General features: G+C 41.7%; 1 protein-coding gene across 1 annotated transcript; it reads left to right on the top strand.

Annotated features, from left to right (window-relative positions):
• The first annotated feature begins 1,709 nt into the window (after nucleotides 1–1,709).
• On the top strand, nucleotides 1,710–26,718 carry NAT10 (N-acetyltransferase 10). Its single transcript, XM_075712137.1, has 28 exons — nucleotides 1,710–1,817; nucleotides 3,077–3,168; nucleotides 3,829–4,000; nucleotides 4,302–4,424; nucleotides 5,193–5,254; nucleotides 6,124–6,238; nucleotides 7,577–7,684; nucleotides 8,556–8,689; nucleotides 9,070–9,163; nucleotides 9,537–9,635; nucleotides 10,795–10,931; nucleotides 11,443–11,567; nucleotides 11,868–12,018; nucleotides 12,493–12,589; nucleotides 13,366–13,482; nucleotides 14,462–14,563; nucleotides 14,671–14,745; nucleotides 15,491–15,607; nucleotides 15,794–15,927; nucleotides 17,942–17,990; nucleotides 18,626–18,719; nucleotides 18,813–18,923; nucleotides 20,018–20,190; nucleotides 20,706–20,825; nucleotides 21,806–21,904; nucleotides 22,324–22,397; nucleotides 24,941–25,024; nucleotides 26,205–26,718. Exons 1-28 carry the CDS (start codon nucleotides 1,710–1,712, stop codon nucleotides 26,296–26,298), a joined length of 3,060 nt encoding a protein of 1,019 aa, XP_075568252.1. The 3' UTR covers nucleotides 26,299–26,718.
• The last annotated feature ends 565 nt before the right edge of the window (nucleotides 26,719–27,283 follow it).

Below are 27,283 nucleotides of genomic sequence, written 5' to 3'. Positions count from 1 at the left end.
GAATTGTCTTGCTACACTTCTGTTGCATTGGTGATTTTGTCTCAGTAACTGGGTTTACCTCCTCAAGGAATACTGTTCTACAGCCTTTATGATTATTAATAGTTTTATCATATTTTTGCTATATTTTAAAACTTAAATATTTTATCCCAAAATACATCCAGTGGTATTAAACACATTTTTCCTACGATGTTACCTGGTTTTAAATACTTCATTGTTCAAATGTTTTAAGTTCAAAAGTTCTTTTTGGCAGTATTAAAAGCTAAGAATAAATATATCTATGCAAATAGCTTGGCTCAACTTTGGTATTGAAAGGTTAACGTTACAGATTTTAGGTTACTAGGAGTAGTTTTGCTGTCAGTTTGAGAGTAAATTTAGTGCTTCTGAAAACTCTTACTAGAATTTAAGCCAAGTCAGATTGATGAATTGTTTTCCTGTTGCAGCTCCGTAGTTGTGCAACTTGGGATTTTGTACAGAAAACTTTCAAACAGCTGTGGTTTTATTAAACAGCGGAGCTTAAGTGTTATAAGCTACCTAGTTTTATTGAGAAGCCAGGCTACTAACATTTCTTGGGATTTCATAATTTAGTATCAGATAATAACATATCCTAAAGATTGGTTGTTTTTCCGTGTATGTGCTCTGTTTGCTTTCTGCAGTCTTGTTTCCAGGGGCATACTGTGTATCCAAATGCCCATTTTTTTTTCTTTTTCCCCCCTCTCAACAGTACCGAAGGACACCTGGTGACAGTGTATCGCTAACGCAGAACCGCGGCCTGTGCAAATGGCGTTACCTCGATAAAATCGCGATAGATTCGGCGTTTCCTCCAACAGGGCTGGGTTTCGCAAGCCAGATTTCTTTAGAACAAAGGGTAAAATAAAGTCAGTGTTGCCATTGCGACTGAAGTTCGGTTTATCCCCTTTTTACAGTCAAAAGTCACCCACCTAGACACAAATAGCTGTGGAAGTTCCCAGCTCCTGTCGTGGCCTGGTCTGTGTCTCCCTTTTGAGAGCCGGGGGCTGACTTGGGTTTGGTCTATGTGATATGTAATTAAGGATACGTGGGTAATTTTAAAAATAGCTCGAGAATCCTCGTTATTTAAGCAACTCCTGTCTCTTCGCGCGTCCCGGTGCTGCTGGGGACGGGGCCTCAGGCCTGAACCGTGGCCCCGCCCCGCGCTCCCTCAGCCCTGCCGGCCGCTGCCCCCCGAGGCCGAGGCGCGGCTGCTGCCCGCTCCGGCCGCCGCCCTTCGGGAAGCAGCCACCGGCTGCCCCGGGAGCTTCCTCAGGGGGCCGGGGCGCGGCGCGCAGCGGCCGTGGGGCGGGAACGCTGTAACGCAGCTAAAACGGGAAATCAGCAAATGCACCGGCGAGGCTGCCATCGCTGCCTGTTTCCTCAACTCCGCTGCGTCTTTCCCATCTGGAAAACTAGCTTAAATAATGCTTTAAAAAATTTTTTTTTTTTTTTTTAAATTTTTTTATATATATATATATGCGCCGCGCAGGCGAACGGCGCGGGCAGCCCCGGGGTCCTGGCGCGGTGCGCGTGCCCCGGCCCGCGCCGCTCCCCTCCCCTCCCCTCCCACGTGGTGTGGCGCGAGCCGGCGGGAGCGTGGCGGCCGCCTGAGGCGCGGGGCTGCCCTCACCCGGGCGGGACGGGACGGGACGGGCGACGGGGCCCGGGGGCAGAGGCCCAGGCCCGAGCGGCCCGCAGCCATGCAGCGCCGCAAAGTGGACAACCGCATTCGGGTGCTGATCGAGAACGGGGTGGCGGAGCGGCAGCGGGCCCTCTTCGTGGTGGTGGGCGACCGCGGCAAGGACCAGGTAACGCTCTCCCGGCGGGCCGAGGGCCTCGCCCTGCCGCCGAGGCGGGGGGGGTGTGCGCCGTGATACCGGACCCGGCCCGTGAAGCATCTGGAATCCCCCGCTACCGGCTTTTCCCTCTGGAAAGCAAGTGTTAAAACCCGCGCGGCGTAAGGCAGAGCAGTGGCGTGCCTCAGCCTGTGGCCTGCGTCAGGAAACCCGCTGCGGTGCAGAAACGCGGAGGGGTGTTGGAAGTGGTTTAGGAGACTTTGTCCTTCACCATCTCCTGTTCGAGAAGCTGCTGAACGTTCAGTAAAGCGAGCGCGGGCAAACGGGAATATTTTTTTTTAAGGTGGGGCAAAGGATATTTAATTTTCTGGCTAGCAGGGGCTTCTTCCCTATCTCAGTTCTGTCGCAAGATGTTACGGTTTCGCACTCGCGCCGTGCTTTATGTACTGAGTCGTCTTGCAGATGTCACCACGCCAGAGCTTGGACTGGACCTACCTGGTAACCTTGTGTGGGAGGAATGAACCACTAAACTCGTTTCTCTTCAGAGACTCTAGACTTGTGTTCAGGTGGAAAGGGGAAGAACAGCATGGCAAAACCGTAACGTTTTAGGATAAGTCAAGTAATTTAGCTCCAGTTCCTGGGGAACTAAAATAAACTTAGTTATTAAAAGAATTTGGAAAATAATGAGTTCATCAGGTAGTAAGTAGTTCAAGAAAGTTGCCCTTGAATTAGTGCTAAAGTGGACAGGTGAGTTCTGGTTGGGCATATCCTGAGCCTGGTTGTGTTGAGTGTTTTCACTGATGAGTTGGATTCCAAAGCAGCAATTGTGCTTACTGAATGTGCACGCTACATAGCAGTGAGGTGGGTTGCCGAACCCGCTAGACAATTAAAATGCAAACTGAAAGCTTGTTAAATTGTAGAAGTCTGAAATACATTTTGTGAAATCTATACTAAGAGACAAACACTAGGACCTGTATTTAGCCTGGAATAATTACCTGTTTGTGCAGTTGTTAGCAGTTCTGCCAAAGAGTGCAAAGGAAACTAGGTATAATTCAGCGTCTTCAGTGTCATGGAGCCCCTGGAGAAGGCACAGACACGCAGGTCTGTGTAAAAAGGAATGTAACCTTCACAAAATGTCGAGGGGTCCTTCTGTTTTGCACAGGATTGGTTGGTAGAAAACATAGCTGTAAAATCAAGCGTAGAAGAATATTTTGCTCTCCCATGTTGCCTCGTGAGTACAGTCATTCACGAACGTTTCTGTGTTTTGGCAGGTGGTTATACTTCATCACATGTTGTCTAAAGCAACTGTAAAGGCCAGACCCTCTGTCCTATGGTGTTACAAAAAGGAGCTGGGCTTTAGCAGGTAAGATACCTCGTGTCTCATGCTGCGGTCGCTGCTCTGTGTGAGGCAAAAGCTCTGTGGCTGGTCTGCTGAGTGTAGGTTGCGTGATTTGGTTGTAAGGAGAAAAAAGATTTGTTCTTGAAGGAGCTGTAGGAAGTTTGGTCTTCCAGGACTAAAATTTGGCTTCTGTAATACAGTTGACATCAGCACTAGGTACTTCTGGTTTCTTTTTGTAGCTCTAATGTTAACTGTTGTCCTGGACCAATCTCTCCCTCGCCTTTTTAACCTCAAAAGGTCAAATACTTTAATTCCTCAGCTTTTTAGCCTCAGTAATATTTAGGACTGAATGCAGATTAAGAATTAGAATGCCTTAATTTTGAAAAAGTGTTTAAAATTTTAATTCTTAGATTGGTGTGTGTACTTACGGTCTTGCACACAAAGTCAGAAAGAAACTGCACGATTCCAACCAAGCGGTTTCTTGCAAAACCAGCTGGTTCTGTGTGATAGCCGCCACTTTGGGCTGGAGGCACATGGGAACATATAGTGAAAGCAGCAAGTATGATCCAAGATTTTTTTTTCCTTGGAGGCTGTGCTCTGATTTCCAGTGAGACTTGAATGTAGGCCTGAATGCACTTTTCTCAAACCTTCTTCCAAGAAAACCTGTACAATTTTGTTCTCCAGCCACCGGAAGAAGAGGATGAGACAACTCCAGAAGAAGATTAAAAGTGGAACTTTAAACATAAAGGATGATGATCCTTTTGAGTTATTTATAGCAGCCACAAACATTCGCTACTGCTATTACAATGAAACTCATAAGATTCTTGGTAACACTTTCGGCATGTGTGTACTACAGGTAAGGAGTCGAACTTTTGACTGAAAAAGGACATTGCACTAGTATCAATTGCTTTCAGTTTAAATGCTGCAGGAATAGTATTGGTTGCTTCTGTTATTTCAGTTATGATGGCTTTATGTATCTTCTACAAGTTTTCTGAGGATGAGATAGCCTTGCTGGTAGAATTTTAATGGGACATTGGTTAATGCAAATGTTGTGTGAATTAAGGTTTGAGAAACAATATTTTTAGATTTTCTGCTCTGTTTAGTGGGTGCTAGTTGTGCTGGTGAACTCTAGGCAACTTTGCAGTTTTATTTCCTAGGATTTTGAGGCCTTGACTCCAAACCTGCTAGCTAGAACTGTTGAAACAGTAGAAGGGGGCGGAATTGTGGTGATTCTCCTGAGAACTATGAACTCACTGAAGCAGCTCTATACAATGACCATGGTATGTTCAACGTAATGTGTCTGTTTTGTATAAGCAGGTGCATCGTGGTGATGCTAAGTTTTGGTTTTGTTGTGGGCTATGGTTTTCCTTCCATCAGCTTTCCTGCTTCTCATTCATCTGTGATGGAACGTCTTATGCTTAGGCGGTTCTGCCAAACTCTGTGTCTTAAAATGCTGCTAGGTTACAAGGAAGAAACACCTGTCATTCACAAATGTAACCGTTCTTTTGTTTCACAATAGTTTTGGAAAGTATTTATGCTATCTGCCCATGTAACAGAAAGTTAAGTAAAAAACAGGCCTTTTGAGTGTTTTGTGACCTGTTGCTAGGTGAGATCAGCTTCACAACTACTGTATATTTCTAGATACGAACTATTCGCACTGACTATACTTACACCTAGAGCAGGAACTGTTTCCATTAGTAATAATGCCAGTAGGTGAATTAAAGCGATAGACTATTTTTTGTTAGCATCCCTGAGGTGTTTGAAATGTTCTGTACCTTGCAGAGTTGACCTTTAAGTCAGGCAAGAATAAGTGAGACCATTGTGGAAAGTATTGGTGGGGAAAGTACATTTTTAACAAGTATTTGGAAAATGTGGATGTTTCACAACAAACAGAAAATCAGAATCCTGTCTGGGATGCAGTGTTGATGGAAAGGGAGACACTAATCCATGAGTGGAAAAGAAGTTGGCTTGTCCCATGAGTAACAGTGTTGTAAATATCAGTGTTAATGCTGTTCCTTCTCCAGATTGACTTTTTCTTTTTGTTTCAGGATGTACACTCTCGATATAGAACAGAGGCACACCAGGACGTGGTAGGACGGTTTAATGAGAGGTAAGTTATTAAGAGTGTAAAGGATCTAGGCTGCATGCCCAAGGAAAGTATCTGGAACAACATCGTGTGTTCATATTAGGAAAGCATCCTGTAGGTTTACATTGGAATAAGGCTTCTTGGCTGCTTCAGTGAAGTTCTCATGTACTGTTCTGGAAATGAATACAGTTTGTTGTTGGAAGAATTGTATACAAAATTTTGGCATATGTTATAAGGGATATATGCAAATAGGCCCAAATTTGTAAACTGTTCTGAGTCCCTTTCTTGAAACGCTCTGTAGAAATTATGCTCCAGATGCACCGAAGTTCAGATACTTACTGCACTACTGTAAAACATAAAACTGCTTAGTGTGGAGTATTCTCTGTGGTTTCAGAAATGTCTTGTAAAGGTGTTTTCTCTGCTTTTGTTGTATAGAATGAGCAGCTCTTAGGGAGCGAGTGAGCCCTAGCTTTAGCTGTAGGAAAATTGCAGAAATCATTCTTTAGCGTGCAGGTGGTTATGTGATGTCAGAAATGAGGAGGATGAATAAGTCAGCACTGACTGCAGTCTTTGGGGGTCAGCGCTTGTCACAATTGCCGTGGATTCATGCAGCTTTCATGCAGCTGCCTCCCACTTAAATGCCCTCTTGGTAGATCATCTTTAGTTAGCATTCCTTTGGAGACATCCTGGTAAGTGGATACCTGTTTTGTGTAGATGATCCTGATTTTATGGTAAGAGGCATACTGCCAGCTGTGTGAACTTGCCGTAGCTCAGCTGTAAGTAGCTGTAGCTGTAAATACTACGTCTGGGTTTAGGAAAGAGTTTAAATTACCTACCAAAATGCAATTGTGTTGCTAGTGTTTTTACTGAGTTGCCTTTGCCTGACTGCTTAGGTTCATCCTGTCTCTGGCCTCATGCAAGAATTGCATCGTGATTGATGATCAACTGAATATCTTGCCCATCTCCAGTCACGTTGCAAACATCACACCTCTTCCTCCACAGTCGCAGGTCAGTTAACAATGTCAGCCGTTTTTCCTTGGGAGAAATTGGTCTGAGTTGACCGTGGTGTGTTAAAGATTTAAAAAAGAGGAAGCTTTCCTTTCACCCTGATTTATATCAAATAATGGTCTTGCCAAGAGGAAGTAGAGTGTTCTGCAAAAATTATACCTGGTATGGGTGGAGCATGGGAAGCTGTCTCTTCTTTCCTCCTTGGGCTTTTTTTCTGTCACAGCTTTTTTTTTGTGCTTGCCTGTATTTATTGATTTTGCTGTATTGCTGTTTAGCCTAGCGAGGTGGAGCTTAAATGCTGTGCTTGCTGTTTCAGAAGCGTGTAGAGAGATTTCAGGCTGATAGATAGTGGGGTTGGGACAAATAAAAAGACCTTTCGATGGTTGGAGGGTGGGAAAACACTTTGGAAATAAGTATATTACAAGCTCAGGAGACACCTGATACCTAGAAGCTGTGGTAGTTGTTTCAATTTCTGAGTTATACATGCCACATCTCAGGAAACATTCACTGATTATAAGCCAGATATATCGCTTGTGCTGTTAGAAATGTATCCTTTTATCACTTTCAGTTGTAGACGAAAGTAAAACGGAACCAGTTTTAAATAGAAATCTTTAAGCTTTTGAACTGTTTTGTCTGGCGTAAGAAATACTGACATAGGTTCTGTCAGAGATGGTAAAAACATTTTAACAGAGCACTGATTTTAAAAAACAAAACAAAACAAATCCCCCTTAGCATTATAACAGTGCTTATCTATTGGACGGATAGACTGATGTCTTTGGAATTTTAAGTGACAATAAGGAAAAGCAGAATTCATTCCCATTTAAAATTGATTGCTTTTGTGCCCAAGTTTATTGTTTGGCTTCGAAAATCGTGGTATTGGTTTGAAAACTGATCTATTGCTGCTGCAGTAGTTTTTCCCCCTATGTGGCAATGCTTACACCTTGTATGACAGGTATAACAAAGATCATAAAATTTTGGTACAGCCTGAAGACTGAAAAATGAATTAAACTCTTCAGAAAATTTGTCCATGGTCTCTTCTTCCTAGCAATGCCATTCTCCAGTTACCAGGTATTGAAAAATCCTTTCCTTTTTTCCTCCAAGCTTGGGGTTACCCACCTCTTGTGTAACCATTCTCCTGAAGATGCATAAAATTGAAGTGTTAAATACCTGCCTGTCATTTCGATTTTTCTGTTTCTAAGGAGTATATTCAACTTGTGGTAACATTTCCTTTCAGGTATCTTTCTCTTCCTGATAAAAGATACCAGAAGACATCACAAAGGTATAACTTGGCCGAAGTGTCCTTTACTAATCCTGTTATGGTAAATCCTGTGCTTATAGGAAGACAGCCTCCGGCCGCAGGACTTGGAGCTGAAAGAACTGAAGGAGAGCTTGCAGGATACGCAGCCTGTAGGAGTTTTGGTGGATGGCTGTAAAACCCTGGATCAGGTTGGTGTGGTGTTCAAATTTGAGCTACTCTGTGCTTGACAGGTTACCTTGCATGGTCTCATCTTGCACATGATCAAATCCGAGTGTGAATAGTGATGAGTGTGGTCCTAGAGAATTGCCTTGAAAAATTGATTGGACATGGTAACTCAACAACAGTGTCAGTCATTTTCTTCATGAAGTTGAGAATAAGTGAAAGGACTAGAATGGAGACAGGAAGCTGATAGGGAGAAGTCCGCATCTAAAAAGATGATGAGCTCTCAGGATTTGAAATAAGCAGGAAACTTAACCTGAAGTTTCTGTTCTGTTTAGCTCTGAATAAAAGTTGAAAATCCACATCATGTTTTAATATGCCCCTATTCCTGCCTCCCTTGCACTTTTTTTACTCCAATTTGAGAATCACTGACTAGTGCAAATGAAGGCCCTACTGCAATTGTCTTTCCTGTTTCAGAGTGTCCACTGAGAAGTTGCAGTTCAGCCTGGTGGCTCCCAGAGCTGTGCACTGCTTACGCCCATTCATAGTAGGTCTTCTCACTGCCCAGATATGTTTGTTTTCCTCCTCTGAGAGCAGTGTGCCTCTTCCCATCTTGCTGAATAATACTCTGTAAAGTGGCCCGGAGGTAGTATTTGAGAATTGCTGTACTGATTGTTGATCTGTGTTTTGACCTGAATAATTTCAAGAACTCAGTAGGTCAAGATTACCACTTCTTGCACATTGTTTTTCTGGGTTTTAATGTTCGGGTCTCCTATCTTGTCTTTCTCTTCCTTCTTCCTGTTCTAGGAAAGATGACATGTGCTAGTGGTAAGTGTAAGTAATGCTGAAAGCAGTTTAAACACAGCTGATTTTTGTTTTCTGTGTTTTTCTGATCATCAGGCAAAAGCAGTTCTAAAATTTATTGAAGCCATTTCTGAGAAGACTCTACGGAGCACTGTGGCATTGACAGCAGCCAGGGGACGTGGTAAATCTGCTGCTTTGGGACTGGCTATTGCTGGAGCAGTAGCTTTTGGGTGAGTGATCCCCCCCCAGTCTCCCAGGCTTTATTTGCATCCATGAGGTTTTTTAAAAAAAAAAAAAAAAAAAAAAAAAGACAGGATCTGAATATATTTGTAATTTCCAGTCCTACATCCCTCCTTTTTATTCTTCTTATATCTTTTGATTGCTGCATATACTGATATTTAAGTGTTTCTATTTTATAGTAATAAGAAAACCTCAGTCTTTAAAAATCCAAATACTCACACTTAAATTGAGATAAGTGTCTAAAGGAATCTGCTGTGTTTTGGTTATTAGGTAAAATCAACCCCTCGTATAAAGAAAACATTCTACTTAGTACGTATATGTAAAATTTGTTAGAAATAGAGTTCAACTCTTGTTTTATTTTTCTGTGCAGTTACTCCAATATCTTTGTCACATCTCCAAGCCCTGATAACCTTCACACTCTCTTTGAGTTCATATTTAAAGGCTTTGATGCACTGCAGTATCAGGTAAGGAGAGCAGACTGCTTTACAGTACTTTCACAGCATTCCTGTTTAGAAGGGGTTTTGTATCTCATCTGTGATTTTTGTTTACATATATTAGCCACCAGCCTCTTTAGTGATGTTCTGCATGAAAGAATCATAGCACAGTTATGTTTCCTTCTCTATTTTTAAGTTGGCTAAATCAGTTTCTTTGTGACACAGTTTTTAACATAAGTAAATAATTTTTCAGTTCCCGGGCCTCTGAAGCTTTTGTTATAAGAGTTTTTAACTAGAATCTGAAATAACTGTGCTCTTAGTGAGCTTATTTTGATGATAATGGTAAATGATATTTTCCTTAGATCTTGGCTTGTTCATACTATTTAACAATGTTTTCTTTCAGGAACATCTGGACTATGAGATTGTTCAGTCTTTAAATCCGGAGTTTAACAAGGCTGTTGTCAGAGTGAATGTGTTCAAGGAGCACAGACAGACCATTCAGGTAACTGGCCTCTTTTGCACTCTTGCTTTTCTATTTTTTGTTCCTAACTGTTGGCTTTACTGATTGTCCTGGTTTCGGCTGGGATAGAGTTCATTTTCTTCCTAGCAGCAGGCATAGTGCTGTGTTTTGGATTTAGTAGGAGAAGACTGTTGATAACATGCTGATGTTTTTAGTTGTTGCTGAGTACTGCTTATGCCAGTCAAGGACTTTTTCAGGTTCCCATGCTCTGCCAGGCACACAAGAAACTGGGAGGGGGCACAGCCAGAATAGTTGATCCAAACTGACCAAAGGGCTATTCCATACCATATGGCGTCATGCTCAGTATAGAAACTTGGGGGGGGTGGCCAGGGAGCAGCAATCGCTGCTCGGGAACTGTCTGGGTATCGGTCGGCGGGTGGTGAGCAATTGCATTGTGCGTCACTTGCTTCGTGTATCATTATTATTATTATCATTATTATACTGTTACTATAACATTACTATTTTACTTTATTTCAATTATTAAACTGTTCTTATCTCACCCCAGGAGTGTTTCTCACTCTTACTCCTCCGATTCTCTCCCCCATCCCATCGGGGTAGGGGGAGTGAGCGAGCGGCTGCGTGGTGCTTAGTTGCTGGCTGGGGCTAAACCATGACAATGGTAGTTGTCAACAACAACTGTAGTTGTTTTGATTTTAAGCATGTTCATTTTATGTGATGTGTAACTGTCCTGTTTCATTGATCTTGCTTTAAGGCAGATCTTTTTTTCTGGTGAGTGACTTTCACAAAATACCTTATTTCTTTCTGTGAATAACTTGTAGATTACAAAACTCCCTTGGTAATTGCTTGTGGGTTTCTTCTTGAAGCAAAAGCAAAGGAAGGTGAAAGAAACGGTAAAGGAACAGCGTATGTTTCTAGTGATTGGATTTCCTTTATTTTCATGATGTCTGCAGATAAATTTGTGTGGAAATGTACAAAACAAGATGTGTGACCCAGTCCTTGTTAGGGTAACATGAACCTTCTCCCAGCTGTTTGTTTTCATGTCTCAGTCTCTGGCTTGACAGTTGTGGAGAACAGGGACAACAAACAGCTTTTCAGGGCTCCAGCTTTGCCAACTCTGACATTTCCCTAATTCCCAGACAAGCTGTTGTTGACAATGACGGTGTCCTCTCATTCCTTGCAGTACATACACCCTGCTGATTCTGTGAAACTGGGTCAGGCTGAACTTGTTGTGATTGATGAAGCTGCCGCCATTCCTCTACCCCTGGTGAAAAACCTGCTAGGCCCTTACCTTGTTTTCATGGCTTCTACAATCAACGGGTAAGGCTTGAGCAGCGTCTACCTGGGAAAGCAGTTGTGCAAGTGCCAGTGAACTATTTTTTATCTACAGTACTTTTTTTATTACACACTATTACACCACGTTGTGCTAATTCTTGATCTGTCATGGAACTGTTCCTTAAAATAACCAAGAGGCAGTACTTGAACTTGCTGCTTTCCTTTAGTTCCACGGTGGATTCATTAATTGTTTGACTTGCACCTCTTCTGTTCTGCTACAAGGAGCAAATACATAAACAGGATTCTGCAGTCTGTTAGGAGAGAGGGAAGAATGACCATCTTCCAAAATAGACTAAGAAAGTGACAGGGTAGGCTGCACTGTCCTACATGCCCAAGAACATCAAAAGGCAGCGATTCTTACAGAGGGTTGGGGCCCTCGCAGGCCTCAGAACGGCACATAGCTCTGGATGGCAGCCTAGTTCTGTGCTGGAGCTTCCCCATGCCTCAGGATTGCTGTCTGGTTATTTGCTTCAGACTTTTGTCTTCTGCTTTTCAGGTACGAGGGTACTGGTCGATCACTATCTCTGAAGCTCATTCAGCAGCTCCGTCAACAGAGTGCACAAACCCAAGTCACCATGACAGCAGAGAACAAATCTACAGCCACAGCTAAACTCACCTCAGGTACTCACTCCATTGTGTTCTGGACTGCGGTGTATAACCATGATCTCCGGTGCTGCTGACTGGCAAGCCCTGTGGGTATCCCATGTGCCCATGTACTTTGTAGTTGGATGGGAAAATGAAGGAACTCCCCTCTGTTTTTTCCTCATGATTTTCAGATGTAAAAGCTTTTGAGGGATGAAAGCTGTGCGAGTAATGACTTTCTGATCTCCTGGGAGCCCTTCAAAGGACACTGCTCCTATTGGATTCTTTGCTAGCTGTAACTTTCAACACTAGATGTTCTTCTCTGAAATCTGTTTGCAGCCCGTACGTTGCATGAAGTCTCCCTCCACGAGTCAATCAGATATGCCCCTGGTGACCCAGTTGAAAAGTGGCTAAATGATCTGCTGTGTTTGGACTGTCTCAACATCACCAGAATTATCTCCGGCTGCCCGCTGCCCGAGACTTGTGACCTGTATCCTTATGCAAATGCTGTGCTCTGATCAAAATATATCGCTTTGAAGTGAAGGAGGCTTTTTCAAGCTGAGTAATAGTGGGTTCTCCAGCTGACGTGATAACCTTAGCACATGATCTTTTGGCAAAAGTCTATTAAGACCACACTTCTGGAGTTAAGCTCTTACCACTGCCTTATAAGATCAGCAGTGTGTGTTACCAGGACATTACCAAACTCCAGTTTTACTGCAGAGAGAATCTTAAGGAAAGGTTGAATGAAGGGAAGTCCTTGTTGGAGTTATAAAATGTGTAGCTTTACAGATGAAGCATGTGAAAGCTATGAACACTGCCCAAAGTCATTCATGTAGACAGCTGTAGAGTCTAAGAGCACAAACCAGCATGTAGCCCAAGGCTGTACTGAAAATATTACTCCTAAACCAACAAGGAGCTGTTTCCTTGTTTCCAAGGAGGTTGTTTCCTTCACCCCTGTGTTTAGATACTACGTAAATAGAGACACACTTTTTTGTTACCACAGAGCATCAGAAGTTTTTCTGCAGAGACTGATGGCCCTCTATGTGGCTTCACACTACAAGGTAAAGCTTGGGCTACTTCTATCAAAATTTCAGCTGGGAGTTTTGTGGAGGGATCAGTGCTTGTTATGATAGTCTAATTGAGTTGGCCTAATTGAGGTTTCTGAACAGCTTCAGTTGCTTCTTGTCATGTACAGATCCGTATTCTTCTTTCTCTGAGAAGACCTCTGCTGTGGTCTTGGCTGAATATATGGGATTTACAGATATCTGGAATATTTTTGTCTTGAGAAATTCTGGAGTCTAAATTCTACATGAGCCTACAGGCTTGTCAGAATAGTATCAGTGATGAACCTCTTTTGCAGTTCTCTTTACTGTAATCTAGTAGCCTCAAGTTACCCAAGAGTAGTACCATTGTGCTACTGAAAAGAGTAATAATTCATCTCAAGGTTTCAAGACCATGGGTGACTAGTAAATGTGAGTGGTTAAGTCTGTAAGTACTGAAGTACCGAGTTCTAAAAATCTGACACTTAAAAAAAATTATTTAACATTTGGTAGATTAAGACATAAGTAGCTATATGAAAATAGAAAGTTCAGTTCCATACATATTAGAGCAAGAGGTTTCACTTGAGAAAAATAGATACTGTCTGGTAGTATAACAGCTGTGAACTGGCCTGTGAGCTTCTTCATCCATCAGTATTGTACTAGTTCCAAGCTGCCTAATAGCCCTAAATTCAGAAAATGGAGGATTGTTTAGAAGTTAGCTATTGACATTACACTGGAATTTGAAGCTCTTCTCGTGTAATAATTCTTCAACTTTCTGATATGTCTTTACCCTCCAGAACTCACCCAATGACCTCCAGATGCTATCTGATGCACCTGCCCATCATCTTTTTTGCCTTTTGCCACCTGTTCCACCTACCCAGAATTCGTTACCAGAAGTACTTGCTGTTGTTCAGGTAAGAGAACAGCATGTATCTATGAAGTGAACCGTTCAATAATGAAGCAGTACACTGCTGTGAGACGGTGTACTATCAGTGCACTATGACAGCGGTGTACTATCTAGGAATAGATAGTAGCTTAGGGTTGTGCTTTTGTGTGTCTTACAACGGTGTGTTAAGGCCAGGTTTTATCCCCCCACTTTCTTTTGTTAACACTGATTGCTGTATAAGTATATTGTGATGCTGATTCTTTCACATAGACCTCCCAGTCTGCACAATGAGTTTGTGCTGAGAAGCCTTCTGAGGAGCTGAACTACTGCTTCAAGAGATGACTGTGTCCTTGTCCTCCCATTTCAGCTTCCTGCAAGGAGAGTTGGTTCACTGGTTTGCTCTGCTTAGCCCATGTTTCTAGCATTCCTTTTATTTGCGGTAGAACTGCAAAAATACAAACTCCTCAGATGTACGTGCTTAGAGATGTAGAAATATTTCAGCCCTTGACTGTTGGGTTTCTGACTATATGCTTCCTTCCTTCCTTAAGAACACAGATTCTTAATTACCTGTGTTCGATGCAGCTAGTTAAATCTACTGTTTCTTAAAAGAAGAAAACCCATTTACATGAAAAATATATGATATATAAAGAGAAATATTGGTGGGACAAGCTTTTATGTTTGCTGTTGATGGGCTACAGAAAATGCATAGAGCACTTTCTATGCTTTAATCTCTTGAGGCTTCTGTTGCACCGTAGCGTAACGCCTGCTGCGTCAGATGCACCTGGCTGGCCCGCTGCTGTGCTTTTTGAGACAGGGCTTTTAGGGGCAGAGCCTGTTCGTTGGCATGCCCATGTTTGCTCATCGTGTTGCAGAGCAGGAATCACATGAAATGTCAGTACTGCATAATGGATTCAGCAGCTGAGTATAAATTTTGGTTCTGCTGTAGTGGAGTGACTGTAGGAGAAAACACTTTTTCTCCATTAATGGACTTTTACCTTTTCTGGCAGGTGTGCATGGAGGGAGAGATCTCTCGCCAGTCTATCATGAACAGCCTTTCTAGGGGAAAGAAAGCTTCTGGTGACCTTATTCCCTGGACCATTTCAGAGCAGGTGAATAATTTGGCTGTGTACTCACACCCAAGATACATTTCAGCACTATTTCTTATTTCCAGAGTACCCATCTGTGTTCTTTAAATTGACTTTTGTCTCTTGTGCAGTTCCAAGATCCGGACTTTGGGGGCCTTTCTGGTGGGCGTGTTGTTCGTATTGCAGTTCATCCGGATTATCAGGGGGTAAAGTATTTTGGAGCCCAGTTATTGTGAATAGTCAGCAGTGGTACCACGAGAATGGCTGTATGGGCAGAATTCAAGAACAGGGCAAACATTTCAGTTGCTCCAGTTTTCAGTGTTTTAACCCTGGGGACTGAGCCAGCGGTAGTAAACGGAATGAGGTTGGATGCACAGAAATGGTCAGATGCCACAGCAGGCCGGGGGCATTGCTTTCCTCTGGGCAGGTAGCAAAGCAGTGCTCCTGTCGTTACTAGGCAGCATTGTAGCATGCCAGCATGCCAAGCAGCAGGATACAATCAAGATCCAGTGATACTTATTGTCAGATTACCAATGTTCATGCTGGTGTTTGGCATTTTCTGAGTGCCAGAGTTAAGCACTTCGGGACATGGTTTAGTCTAGTCTACCCTTAATTGGTTTAGTGTGAACTTTGTAATGTTACGTTAATGGTTGGACTGGATGATCTTAAAGGTCTTTTCCAACCTAAACAATTCTATGATTCTATGATTCTAAGAATTATTAAACAGTCCTGAACTACCAACTGGGCTCTCACTGTGATTTTGGACATCCAGGTTCTGTAGTGTCCTTCTTCATGGAGCTGCTATGTAGCAAAGAAAACCCATTTTTGCAGTGACCGAGTGATCTCTGCACTGATCATTGTTAATAGGTTTGTAAGGGGAGAATGTTGTTGCCCTGTCTTGAAAACTAGATACATCTTTTTTGCTTATAGTGTATCGTTCCTACTTCACAGATGGGCTATGGCAGCAGAGCTCTGACTTTACTGCAGATGTACTATGAAGGCAAATTTCCATGTTTGGAAGAAACAACAATTCAAAAGCCAAAAGAAATTGCAACTGTAAGCAGTGAGGTATGGAGCTCAGTGCATTTCTTGTATTTTCTGTTGTGCTAAGCTGTTTGTTTTTCACTGTAAGTCTTAACAATGATTTCTCTGTGTAAGGAAGAAATAGTCATTTATTTCTGATACAGAACAAGAGACTGAATTTGCAGATTTCTGTGAGGATTGCTACTAACCCATTTCCACTTTCTCTTTCAGACTGTTAGTTTATTAGAAGAGGTTGTGACACCTCGGAAAGACTTGCCTCCTTTACTTCTCAAACTGAGTGAGAGACAAGCTGAAAACCTAGACTATCTAGGTGTATCTTATGGCCTAACACCAAGATTACTCAAGTAAGACATTATTTGCTAGTTACATCCAGTGCAAAAATATAAATATATAAATTATATATATTAAAATAATACATATTATATAATATATATAAAATAATGTCTATAGATATAGATGCAGATACTTTAGCCCTTGGTCATTCTCTTTATCTCTGCATGCTTCACTTGGTTTCTAAAACTGGGACAGGTCCAAGCCCACTTCTCCTATAAGACCTTTTCTTGATGTACGGTAGGGCTGATCCGAAGTGCATCCTTCAGGGTAGTTTTTCCCCAAACTCCTTCTGATGGAAAACCCATTCCCTTCTTGGTTGTCTCTGTGACCCTTCTAAACAGTTAATTAGCTTTAATTGCTCAGTTTCTCCTGGCTAGAGAAGTAAGAAAAGCCTGTAATAAGTAGGGAGAAGTTAAATACTACTTCCTGTGACCTGTAGAAGCTTGAGCTGCTGCTGACTTCAAAGCTAGTTGGTAGTTTCCCGAGTAATCTAAATGCGCTTCTTGCTTTTCTTACCATGGAGGAACCAAGTTACTGCAGCTGTAAATCATTTATTAATTTTTCTTACGTTTCACGTCCACTTTACAACACAGAAAACCATAGAACCATACATATAGAAGCATACGATTTTGTAATAAATGCTGACTTTTTTAATATTACCAAATACTGTAAACTATCTAGGTTTCTGAGACTTTCTTAGCTGTAATGTGGGAAGTGGTGAATCCATAGTTTGGGAGACAGTTTCAAAATAATACAGAATTCTTCCTGTTGCTAGCCTAAAAGCAAAGCAGTCATTTGTCACCTGAAACCTTGGTTCCTTGCTGGCCTACCTCCACTTAACGGAGGACCTAGGGTGCTGTACAAGCACATGAGATGAGACTGAGTTCAACAGAAGACATAAGAGCAGTGGTGGCCAATTTGTGACTGACCCAGCCAGAACAATGTTAGGCAGCTATGTGCGATTTGGCAATTCAGCTACAGAGACTGTAGCCTGTTCTGTTCCATGGCAAGCGTGCTGCAAAGTTCGTGCCAAAATGTGATTGTTTAGCTGTGCAGGAGAGCATCAGAACTGAATGGTTATTGTGAAATAGTCTTAATCTTTGCGAATTATAAAGCAGATGGTTCAGATGTGTCTTACTTTATTTGAACGATCTCTCTCGGGGCAGAGGGGGAGAATAAAGTGTTTCACTACTTTTTTAATTATTTGTTAGCTGTGGTAGGACGGATGAAAGAAGGACGAATAGTGAGTAGGGGGAGGCTGGGGTGCACATGTAGGGCTTCCTGCTGAAATTTTGCGACATCCTGCGCAGCTGATGAGCAGTCATCCCACGGCCTGTGGAGGTAGGTTGCCAGTGACAGTTGCTCTGGGGCCTGGCTTCTTTCTTTTGTCTGGGATGCCATGTGTTTTGTCTCAGCAGGTCTTTTTATACTACTCCTCCTTTTACTGGGCGAAATGAATTGTAGGATCAGTTCACATCTAAGATGCAAGAAGGAACAGGAGGATGGAAAGGGATGCCAGCAGGATTTTGCTGATCAGTCTGGGATTTTCTCTGGTCCACAAGTGACTATTTGAAACCTGGAAGTTGCCAGAGAAAATCATCATTGAAGAATAGCAGAGCCTCTGAAGTAAACTGTAAATCCTCAGCCCCTCCCCAGGGTATCCCTTAGGAGTCTGTGATATTATGGGTCAAAACCTGTTTGCCTGTTTTTAAAGGAGGTCCTGGAAGCATGTCAAATACAGTAACTCTTGTATCATGTCTCTCAGTCTTTGCAAGCTTGTTCATTTTTTGGTATCACAATCATCATTTTTTCACTCCTCTAAGTTAGAACCTCCATCAGTTTGGCTGCTGTTACTACTTTCTGTCAGTTTTCATTTTCATTAGTTGGTGGGGTGTTTTACAGACTTTTGCCTAGTTTTCAACAGGTGTTCTTGTACAGTAGATCGATTGCATTTAACCACAAGTATTATTGTAGAATTAACAGCTCCATAATTCTCAATGCATTTTCTCTTTTCCCTTTCCCCAGGTTTTGGAAACGTGCTGGATTTGTGCCAGTTTATCTAAGGCAGACACCGGTAAGTAGCATACTGTTCCTGTGCGAAATCCAGCCCTATTGAAATCACTGGGCATCTTTCCATTACCTTCCGTGAGATGTGATTTGGGCAGGAAAGTTTTCTGAGACTACATTTGGGGTTTGTTTTATGCTCGTTTTGGTTCTTTGGGCCTATTGTTAGCTAAAGGAATAAAGGTTTAGTGTTGTGAATGTGGTCTTCTACGCAGTTTGCACTTAAAAATTAGAGCAAAGGTGCAGCTGTTGAGTGTTATTAATGTGGTCATTGGTAAAATATGCAAGTGGCCCTTGACCTGACTGCTCTTGTTTTTCAAGGTGTTCACAAAAAGTAGCACTAGCAGTTATAATACTTTTGGAGAGAATAATTTGTTTGTCCCATGTCACTGCATTTTTCTTTTGTTTTTCTGGTTCTTGAGCTGTACCTGGAATTTGCAATACTGGTGACTACTGGTTACCTCAAGAAGCCAAAATCCCTCTGCGCTGGGATTTACCAAATTCTAGAAGTTCATAGGTTTTACAGTAGGTAGTGGTGATCAGTAGCAGGTGATACATGAGTTGTTGTTGATTTAGAAGATCTTCAGTTGAGCATAGAGTGCAAAAGGTTCATGGGGACAATGGGAAATATATCTTATTTATTAGAATGACCTGACCGGTGAGCATTCATGCATCATGCTGAAGATGCTGAATGAAGAGGACACTGAACAGGAGCCTTGGCTTACTGCCTTCTGGAAAGGTAACTTTGATTTTGCCAACACCAGAAGAATCTTCTGGGATATTTATTCTAGAAGTCCACAGGAGTTGTTTATTTTATCATCTTGTCCTATAGATTTTAGGAGGCGGTTCCTTTCTCTGCTTTCCTACCAGTTCAGCACGTTCTCTCCCTCGTTGGCATTGAACATTCTACAGAACAAAAATATCAAACAGCAGCCACAACCACGTGAGTACCCTGGCTCACAACGTTCAGTGAGATTGCAGTTTAAAGTCTATGTATATGTTTATCAGAGTTCTCAAATACACGCATTATGTGCTGTCTCTTGTGAAGTGCCATGAATTGCTTTTGCTCAGTTACTGTGTTTGGTTCCTATTATCCAGAAAAATGCTTGTATTTCAAAGTAAAAGCTAAGAGGACATTTTCTGCCACTGAAAATGGGTAGTGATGGTTTTTTGGTGTGGGGCTTTTTTCCCCTGCTTTTTTGATCGGAAGATTTACGTAACCCAAAATTAGAGGCTCTTGACTGTAACAGCTAAACGCATGACAAAACATGGATGGATACTGACACCTGCCAAACCCACTGTGGAATTAAAAGGGAAGCCTTGAATAGCAAGGGTCAGTAGGCAGAGCAGCTTGCTTAGGATCTTAGGAAGAACGTTGTCATCAGAAATTTGGAAATTGGAATGTGATGTCTTTCTAAGAGAGAGGCTTTAGTTCAACTGCATGTTATTGGGCTCAGTGCAGCACTTGTTGGAGGAAACACACAGGCAATATAATAAAGGAGCCAGACAAGACAGTTCTAACAGTCACTTCTGGCTTAAAAGCAAATTGCTGTTTTCTCAGTATGCCTAACAGAGGGGGAGTCCTCTTGGGAGAACTTGGTAATCTGTGTCTTGTCGGTTTTTAGTATTAGTATCGTGTCTTGGCTGAAGAGTTTTGGTTGCTGCTACAAGGGAACAAAGCTCTTTAACAGCAAAACCAGTGTAAGATAGTTAAAGACTGGGAAAACTGTGTTTCTCAACCCTCACTGTTTTCGGTCTCTCTGGCATCTTTGAGTTGATATGCTGGTTTGTTTTGACAGTTGCAGTGTTTTTCATATGGACGTATGTCTGTCTGAAAAGGCTTTGAATAACCAAGTCAGTCTGAATAGCAGCATTGGACCTAGTGTGTTGAATTCTGAAGTGTGTTGGGAAGCAAACCTATGGGGTAGCAGTTGGCCTTTACTTAATGATGTGAAAAGGAACTTGTTAAATACTGAGATCCCGGATAGCTATGAAGAACAGTCGTTGACATTGTTGTCTTTTTACTGTACCCGTCAGCCATCAGCCGTGCTGAATTAGAATCAGTTTTCATCCCATATGACCTGAAGAGATTAGAGATGTACTCTCGCAACATGGTGGACTATCATCTCATCATGGATATGGTACCTACCATTGCCAGGATGTTTTTTCTCAACCAGCTGGGTGATATCTCTCTCTCTGCTGCGCAGTCGGTATGTATCACCATGCTTCACCTCTCTTTGTATATATATTTGGAATAGTTTCCTGTTTCATGTCATCTTTAAAAAAAGACTTTGCTTCAATTAATTGCTTCTTTTGTAGTCCTCTTTGTGATTTTTCCTGCTTGTGGTGTTCTTCCACCTTTAGCATTTGCTTTGAATAAAATTTGTAGGGATCATATTCTGTTGTGTGTTCAGTGAAGTACTCCATGCATTTATAATGCAGTGTAAACTGGGGCTTAAAAACTCCTCAGAAATCTTCTGGCTCTTGAACTGTAATTCAGGAGAAAGGTGTTCATCTGTACTAAGTATGGAATGGCACCTGCCATCTACAGAATAATTTAGGGGCGTTCCAGTAATCTCTGAGCAAAGCTTCAGCTTGTGCCAGAGAAGCTTTGCACTACTTGAGTAGAGCAAGGACTTGGTAAAATGTAGGGAGTGCAGAGGGTACTACATATTTGTATTTGCTCTAAAAACCTTTATAACTGAAACACATGTCATTTCCACAGGCCCTTTTTCTGGGGATTGGCCTACAGCATAAATCTCTGGACCAACTGGAAAAGGAGGTGGAACTGCCCAGCAGTCAGTTGATGGGCCTCTTCAACAGAATCATCCGCAAAGTAGTTCAGGTAATAGCGTCATGACAAGCTTTGTCTTGGTTGTATTGGACCAAAGTGTGACACTAATAAAGCTGAATCAGAACTGTGTATCTTTAACATGTCCCAAATAATTTAATGTAAACAACTTTGTAAGATAAGAAAATCCCAATGGAAAAAACAGGTATTTATGGTGTTGATTTATATAGTTTTTTTCCCAAATAGTAGCGCTTGTCTTATGGTTTTAAATGTTGAAATGTCCTGACCAAAATGCTGAGCATAGAACCCATGCTGCCAGCTGAGCCTGAGCCATTTGTTTATGGTTGTTCACTGCATTGGCGGCATCTCAACTTTTCTTGGAAAAAACCCTTTTCCAATGTCATTTAGAGGTAGACCTGAAGTCCAGTGAAATAATTGGAAAGTTTTGGATCTGTTTTTCTTTCTCTCCAATAATAAAGTGAGTAACATGATGAGTTATCAAATGGTAAGATGGACAGGATACTTGCCAACTGCTTGCAAGTGCTTCCTGAGTCTGGGGCCTCTAGTTCTCAAGGATCAGGATACGGTAGCAAAGGTTCTGCAGTCTGGCATAGGTTGTTCATCAGAGAGGCGATTTGCTCAGCATAACACCCTTACAATTATCTTGGAGAAAATAGCATACAAAAAATAAATATGCAACTTCTAGCTGCAAATGTTAATCAAATGATGCTGTATTAATTATGTTGTAAACTATGAGTTCTCTACATTTATGCAAGTGACATTGAGTGCTGACTGATTTTAATTTTATACTTTTTATAAAAGCTGTATATAATTCTGCCTTCAGGAAGCAGCCTTGAGCTTTTTATTTCAGTATGATGGAATGCGTGCATCAGAAATAAACAACTAACTGATAATATTTGCAAGGTTATAGAAGAGTTTCATGGGGACAGATAGCATTTCTTATTTATTTTAAAGCAATAACCCTGGAAGAAACATCAGCAAGTCTTACATATGTTGGCTTACTTCATTTTCAGTTGTTCAACACAGTCCAGGAAAAAGCTGTGGAGGAGCAGATGGTGGCAACAAAGGATATTGTAATGGAGCCAACACTGAAATCTTTAAATGACGATTTGGTAATTACGAACTTTCTTCTTCATACATATGTAAACACTTCATGGAGTTCCCTTGGGTGTAGAAGCCTTGTAATCTAAATTTTCTTGAATGGAGAGAATTCCACATCAGGTCTGTCACTTTATGGTACTTAAAACCTCACTGCTTTGTGTTACATGCTTGTAGTCATGCTTTGTTAATCTGCAATGTAGATCTTTTGCAGAACCTACTAAGATGTTCTTGGAGTTATATATTACAAGTATATGTATACAAATAACATAACAATGCAATTATATAAGAGAGATAAGCTTTTCAGGATCATCTGGTATTTCTTTTAGGGGATGTACTTCTTTTTCAGTGGGAAAGGCATTTTCCTTGCATTACATGGTCACTGTTGCACTTACGTAGAACTTAATGCATCTGTTATGCTGTCCTGTTGTAGGAGGAAGCTGCAAAGGAATTCCAAGAAAAACACAAGCAAGAAGTGCTGAAGTTGAAGGAAATGGACCTTACACAGTAAGAATTTATCTGTATGAGTCTTGCATCCAGTTTTCCCCCGCTACCTGTTTGAATGCCAGGTCACTTGCACATCTTGCTGAGACTCATGCACAAGGCTGTAGTTGCAGTATCACAATCTCAAACCATCAATAAATGAGAAACAGCAGTGGGTATTTTCAACAGTGGCCAGGTAAGATAAGCATATGCTGCTGTGCTAGTGGAAACTTTGGGTATTGTGTGCCTGACAGCCAATAACTTAGTCTTCGTCGGCTCTGTTAGCAGCTGCTTTGTTTCACACTCAGAACATTCCAGTATGAATTAAATTCAGTAGCAACTTCTGTTCAAGGCCATTCACCTGTTTACCTCAGTACATGAATTTGTTGCCTGAGAAGCGTGTCATACTCCCAAACGTGAACTTACTGGCTTCCCTTTTTCTGCTGGTATTTTGAACAGAAAGCAAAAGGTTGCGAGTTAGCAGATCACAGCTGATCAGCAGTGAGATCTGTCTGTCTGTGGAACTGTAGAACTGAATTGTTGTTAGAATTGGGGGTGGCTCATTGTTACAGTGCTGCAAACAGAAGATGTACTGCAAATGGGAACACTGGATCAATTCTCAGCTCTGTCCCAGTGCCTCTGGCATGAACCTGAGCACATTCTTCTTTTTGTCACTTAAATGGTAAATCATTCACGGCAGTAGCTCTTACTATGTATCTATGTGTCAGTCTTGATCCTGGCTGTGTACAGTATGTATATTATGCATAAGTTATATAATTCTGTAATATAGAGGAATAAAGCAAGCTGCCTGGCTGTGGACTGTTTCTGATTTTACAGTTTCCCATGTTTCTAGAAATAGCCATTAGTTTCCTCAAACCAGGATACCCGGGTCCTGTTGTCTGCTATCCATCCTAGCTGTGTGTGCCGCTCAGGTGAAAATAGTACCTGGCAAATGTTAATATTCTCTTCTTTAAGAAACAAAACCCCATCAAAACCCCAAACCAACAGAAAAAGAAAAAACAACCAGAGCTTCTTTTACTAACTACAGTGTACACGGATGCCTTTTAACTGCTGTAGAGCTGGACAATTTGTAGGGTACTGAGTTGCTGAGCCAGCAATTTACTTGAAGTGTCAGCAGATGTCTCATTTTCTAGACCAACAGGAGTTACATGTGCCACTGATTCTCTCCCTTCTCTCTCTCCTCCTCCCACTTTTTGTCTTATAAATCCAGTTTACTATACTGACATCCCAGAAAAATTGTCTGGTTTGGCTCTAGAACAGTCTCTTGTTAAATCTGAGAAAAGGAATACAAGCTTCTTTGAATCTTTGGTTGTCTTGTTTGGAGGAAGGATAAAAATGGATGTGATTTGAAGTGACTTGCAAGTCAGTCACATTAGGAAAACCATATAACCAGAATTTTTTAGAAGTTTTAATTCCATCTTTTAGCGTTGATAGTGTTACATACCTGTTTGTCATTTTGGACCATGTTCCCTTTTTTTTTTTCCACCCAGAAATAGATTTCTGTTCTCCATGAGGGGAGAGAGAGACAAAAATCTATTCTGAACACTTTTCAATGCAGGTTATAGAAAACTAATAGAAGAGACAGAGCTGTTTGGTTTGAAAAGGCTTTCTCGAGTGTTGTTCAGCCTTGTATGAACAAAGGCTGGTCTGTTCTAAATCTCTAAGAACTTGAGATGGAGACCAACCACTCAATTTTGCTACATGACTGCTTTGCCTAGTTAACTTTGTATGTGATTTCCAGGGTACTTGAACAGCCAGACGAGGGGCACAGAACATGAGCTTATTTGAATAGCAATTGTTGTCTTAATTTCTCTTTTCAAAAGAAAGCTGCAGGTCTTCATTTTTTCCCGGGTTGATGCAGAAAAACTGTACCGTTCAAGCTTTCTGCTGGTGTAAGAGCAGCTGCTAATTTAGCTAACTTTCTGTTGTAAGCCATTGCTTTTTGCATCTTCTTCCTTTACCACCACAACCATCCTGCTCCTCTTTTTTGGAGGAGGAAAAAAGACAAAAAGCCCTCCAGCTTTTATAAAGAAACCTATATAGTGAATATTGATCTGGTTGTGGTTGTCAGGCTTAAAGCCGCAGTGATCGAAGGTCTATCTTTTAAGAAATCTAGTGGGCAAAGTAGAAGTATACACCACTGCTATGGAAAGTATAACCCTTGTGGCCTTATTTTTTGCTTTCATAACAGACGTACTCTACTCAGCACTCTGCTTTTCTGATGAGAGGCTTTCATAGAACAGTTTTGTGATGTTTACAATAGGGGCTCCTGGGAGAACTTCATTCGACACTGACCAGCTTTGGATGGGGACAATTGTTGGTTGCTATTGACCTAGTTTGGACTGAGTCTGCTGACAGAGTCGTGACAAGCTATTGTATCCCTTTGCCAGTCTAGTTTTGTATGTATTTCCAGATACTGAAGTGGTTGGGTGCTGATGCAGTAGCTTGCTTTGTAGAGTAGTGTGTGCCTGACAGTATAATCACCTTATTTTTTTTATTTTGTGCTAGCAATTTTACTTGGATTTTCCTTTACCTTTTTCACTTAGATATATTATCCGGGGTGACGACGAAGAATGGAATGAGGTGCTGAGCAAAGCAGGACAGAACGCTTCCGTCGTCAGTTTGAAAAGGTTAAGGAAGTTGAAATACTCCTCAGAGGTCTCTCTGGTCTTTCCGGCTGGCTTTATTATAAGGTTTTTCATAAGAGTGAAGCTGAAGAGTTAAATTGCAGATAAAACGAGCTTAGCGTCCTTGATAGATTCTCAGTTTTCCTGGAGAAATCAGGGTGTGAGCACCTGAGAGCTCTACTGGGTACTCAGTGGTTGCTCTAACGGCGAGACTGCTGCTGTGAATTTTGTGTTGCTCTAGAGTATAGTCCTGTCTTCATGTAACTTAGGTGCTTATTGTAACTTTTTTCTGTTGACATGGTTAAGTCTTGATCCTGATCATGCATAGACGTTGATACTGTTTCTCCCTTGGGTCACTTTTAAAGAAAGAACTCATTCCACATAACTGTCCCATTTGCTTTGGGAGCTAACACTGGGTGGGAGCCTATGATAGTCCCATCAGAGAAAATGCAGATTCAGAGAAGAAGAATTCTTTCAAATGTGAGCTTAAGCCTGCAAAATACTGAGTCTGCATTTCTGCAATTCCTTCCTTTTCATCCATCTTCTTTCTTCTACCTTGCCCTGCGTGGAGTCTTTCCTCATCTTTTCCTTGGAATTTATAGTTGAGACTTGCCTGCTTGCTTATTTCCCCTTCCTGGGGTGCCTGACAGCTGAAGTAATTATGTGATCTCTATTCCACCCAACATATTCATGTTTTTTTAAATGAATGCTGGAAGCTGTGAGTTTCCAGAAGCCTTACAGGAATGAGAGAGTCTTGTCAGTGCTTATAAAGATTGGAGCTCTGTCATGTTTGCTCTAGTCAGAATCTAGTGCAGGAACAAAATTGTGTACTTAAAACTGTCAGTGGTAGTATTTTTTCTAGGTACTCTAAATTCCAGATGCCCTATATGAATTGCCTTTAGGCACATAACTTTAAAAGTCTTGAAAAGCAACGACAAGACCTAAAAATCAAGATCTTATGGGATTCAAATTGGGTTAGAGAATTTTGAAGACACGAGAATATCTAGGCTATAATCTTGTTCGTGCTTTCTCTAGCACCAGTTTAAATGACCCAAGAAATTGGAAGTATTTTCTCCCAACCACATTTCTATGTAGACCCTCGCCCCCCTTTTACAACAAAAATTTCCCAGCTGGATGGGAATCTAGTGTATTTTTAACAGATATTTTTGTTCCTGTTTCCCAGTGAGAAGAAGAGAAAATTAGAAACAGCAAGAGGACCCAAGCAACAGAAGAAATTTAAGAAGACTAAAGATACAAAGCAGAAGTGGAAGAAATGACTTTAAAGCCAGTCAGTGAACTTGAATTAACAAGTGACGGGTCTGTACTCAAGAAGTACTATTCTCCTTCAAATCAAAAGACTTTCTTTTGGGGGGTGAGAGCTGGAGGGAAGCAAAAGCCTTAGAGGCATTTTTAAAGTGTTTGTATTACGGGAAGTACAGTGACACTGCCAGGAGACAGTCTATGAAGATTTTTTATGAAGTGTGACTGCAGAGCTTGAGCGAGGCACTGTGCAACACACTGGGATATTATGAGGGTGCGTTAGCAGCTACAGAGTTTCCATTCAAAGAGGGCAGATCAGTCTGTAAACTTTCCCGCATCTTAATGGTTGGTGTCTTTATTAAAAAAAAAAGAGTTTGGACAACAAAGGATAGAAATGTGTTAGGCTTTGATATGTGACTCTACCTTTTAGCACATCTTGATATACGCAGCTACTGGTTCGGTAGTGCTGCTACTCCTTTGTAGCTTGAGGGAGTTCTCGGTGTGAACGACAACTGATTTTTTATTTGGGGCTGGCTATTCAGCGGGCACTAGCCATGCTGTCAGTTCAGACTCATGATTTGGTCCTTGCTCGCAGGAGTTCAGGGTATACAATGAACACTTCTATTTTGGAAGGTAGTCTATAGTTCCTACTCACTGTGCTCCTCAAGCAGCTGTAATAAAGGCTGCTCTTTTGCATTCACACTTGCTTACAAGGTCTCAGCATTCCCATAGCTCAGCAATTTACATTTCCTAGCTCTCAAGCAGGGCAGCACGATTAACAGGTGCTGGGAAAGCTGCTTTGGCCACTCCATCTCCCTGCTATCTGCTGACCTAGAGCTGCTCCTTGGCTTTGTTGGAAAGTTCTGTGTGAGGCTGCCAGGAAATCAGCGCTATCATACTGACACCTGGCCTTAGTGAGCTTCTCTTTGAGCTCGGGGGCCAGCTGAGCAGGCAAGCCACTGAACTCCCCCGCTCTCCTACTGGCAATAAATACGTACCAGT

This window comes from Pelecanus crispus, chromosome 6 (genome assembly GCF_030463565.1).
Source record: "Pelecanus crispus isolate bPelCri1 chromosome 6, bPelCri1.pri, whole genome shotgun sequence".
NCBI lineage: Eukaryota > Metazoa > Chordata > Aves > Pelecaniformes > Pelecanidae > Pelecanus > Pelecanus crispus.
Note: the sequence above shows the minus strand (reverse complement) of the source record. Positions and strands in the feature narration are given on the sequence as shown.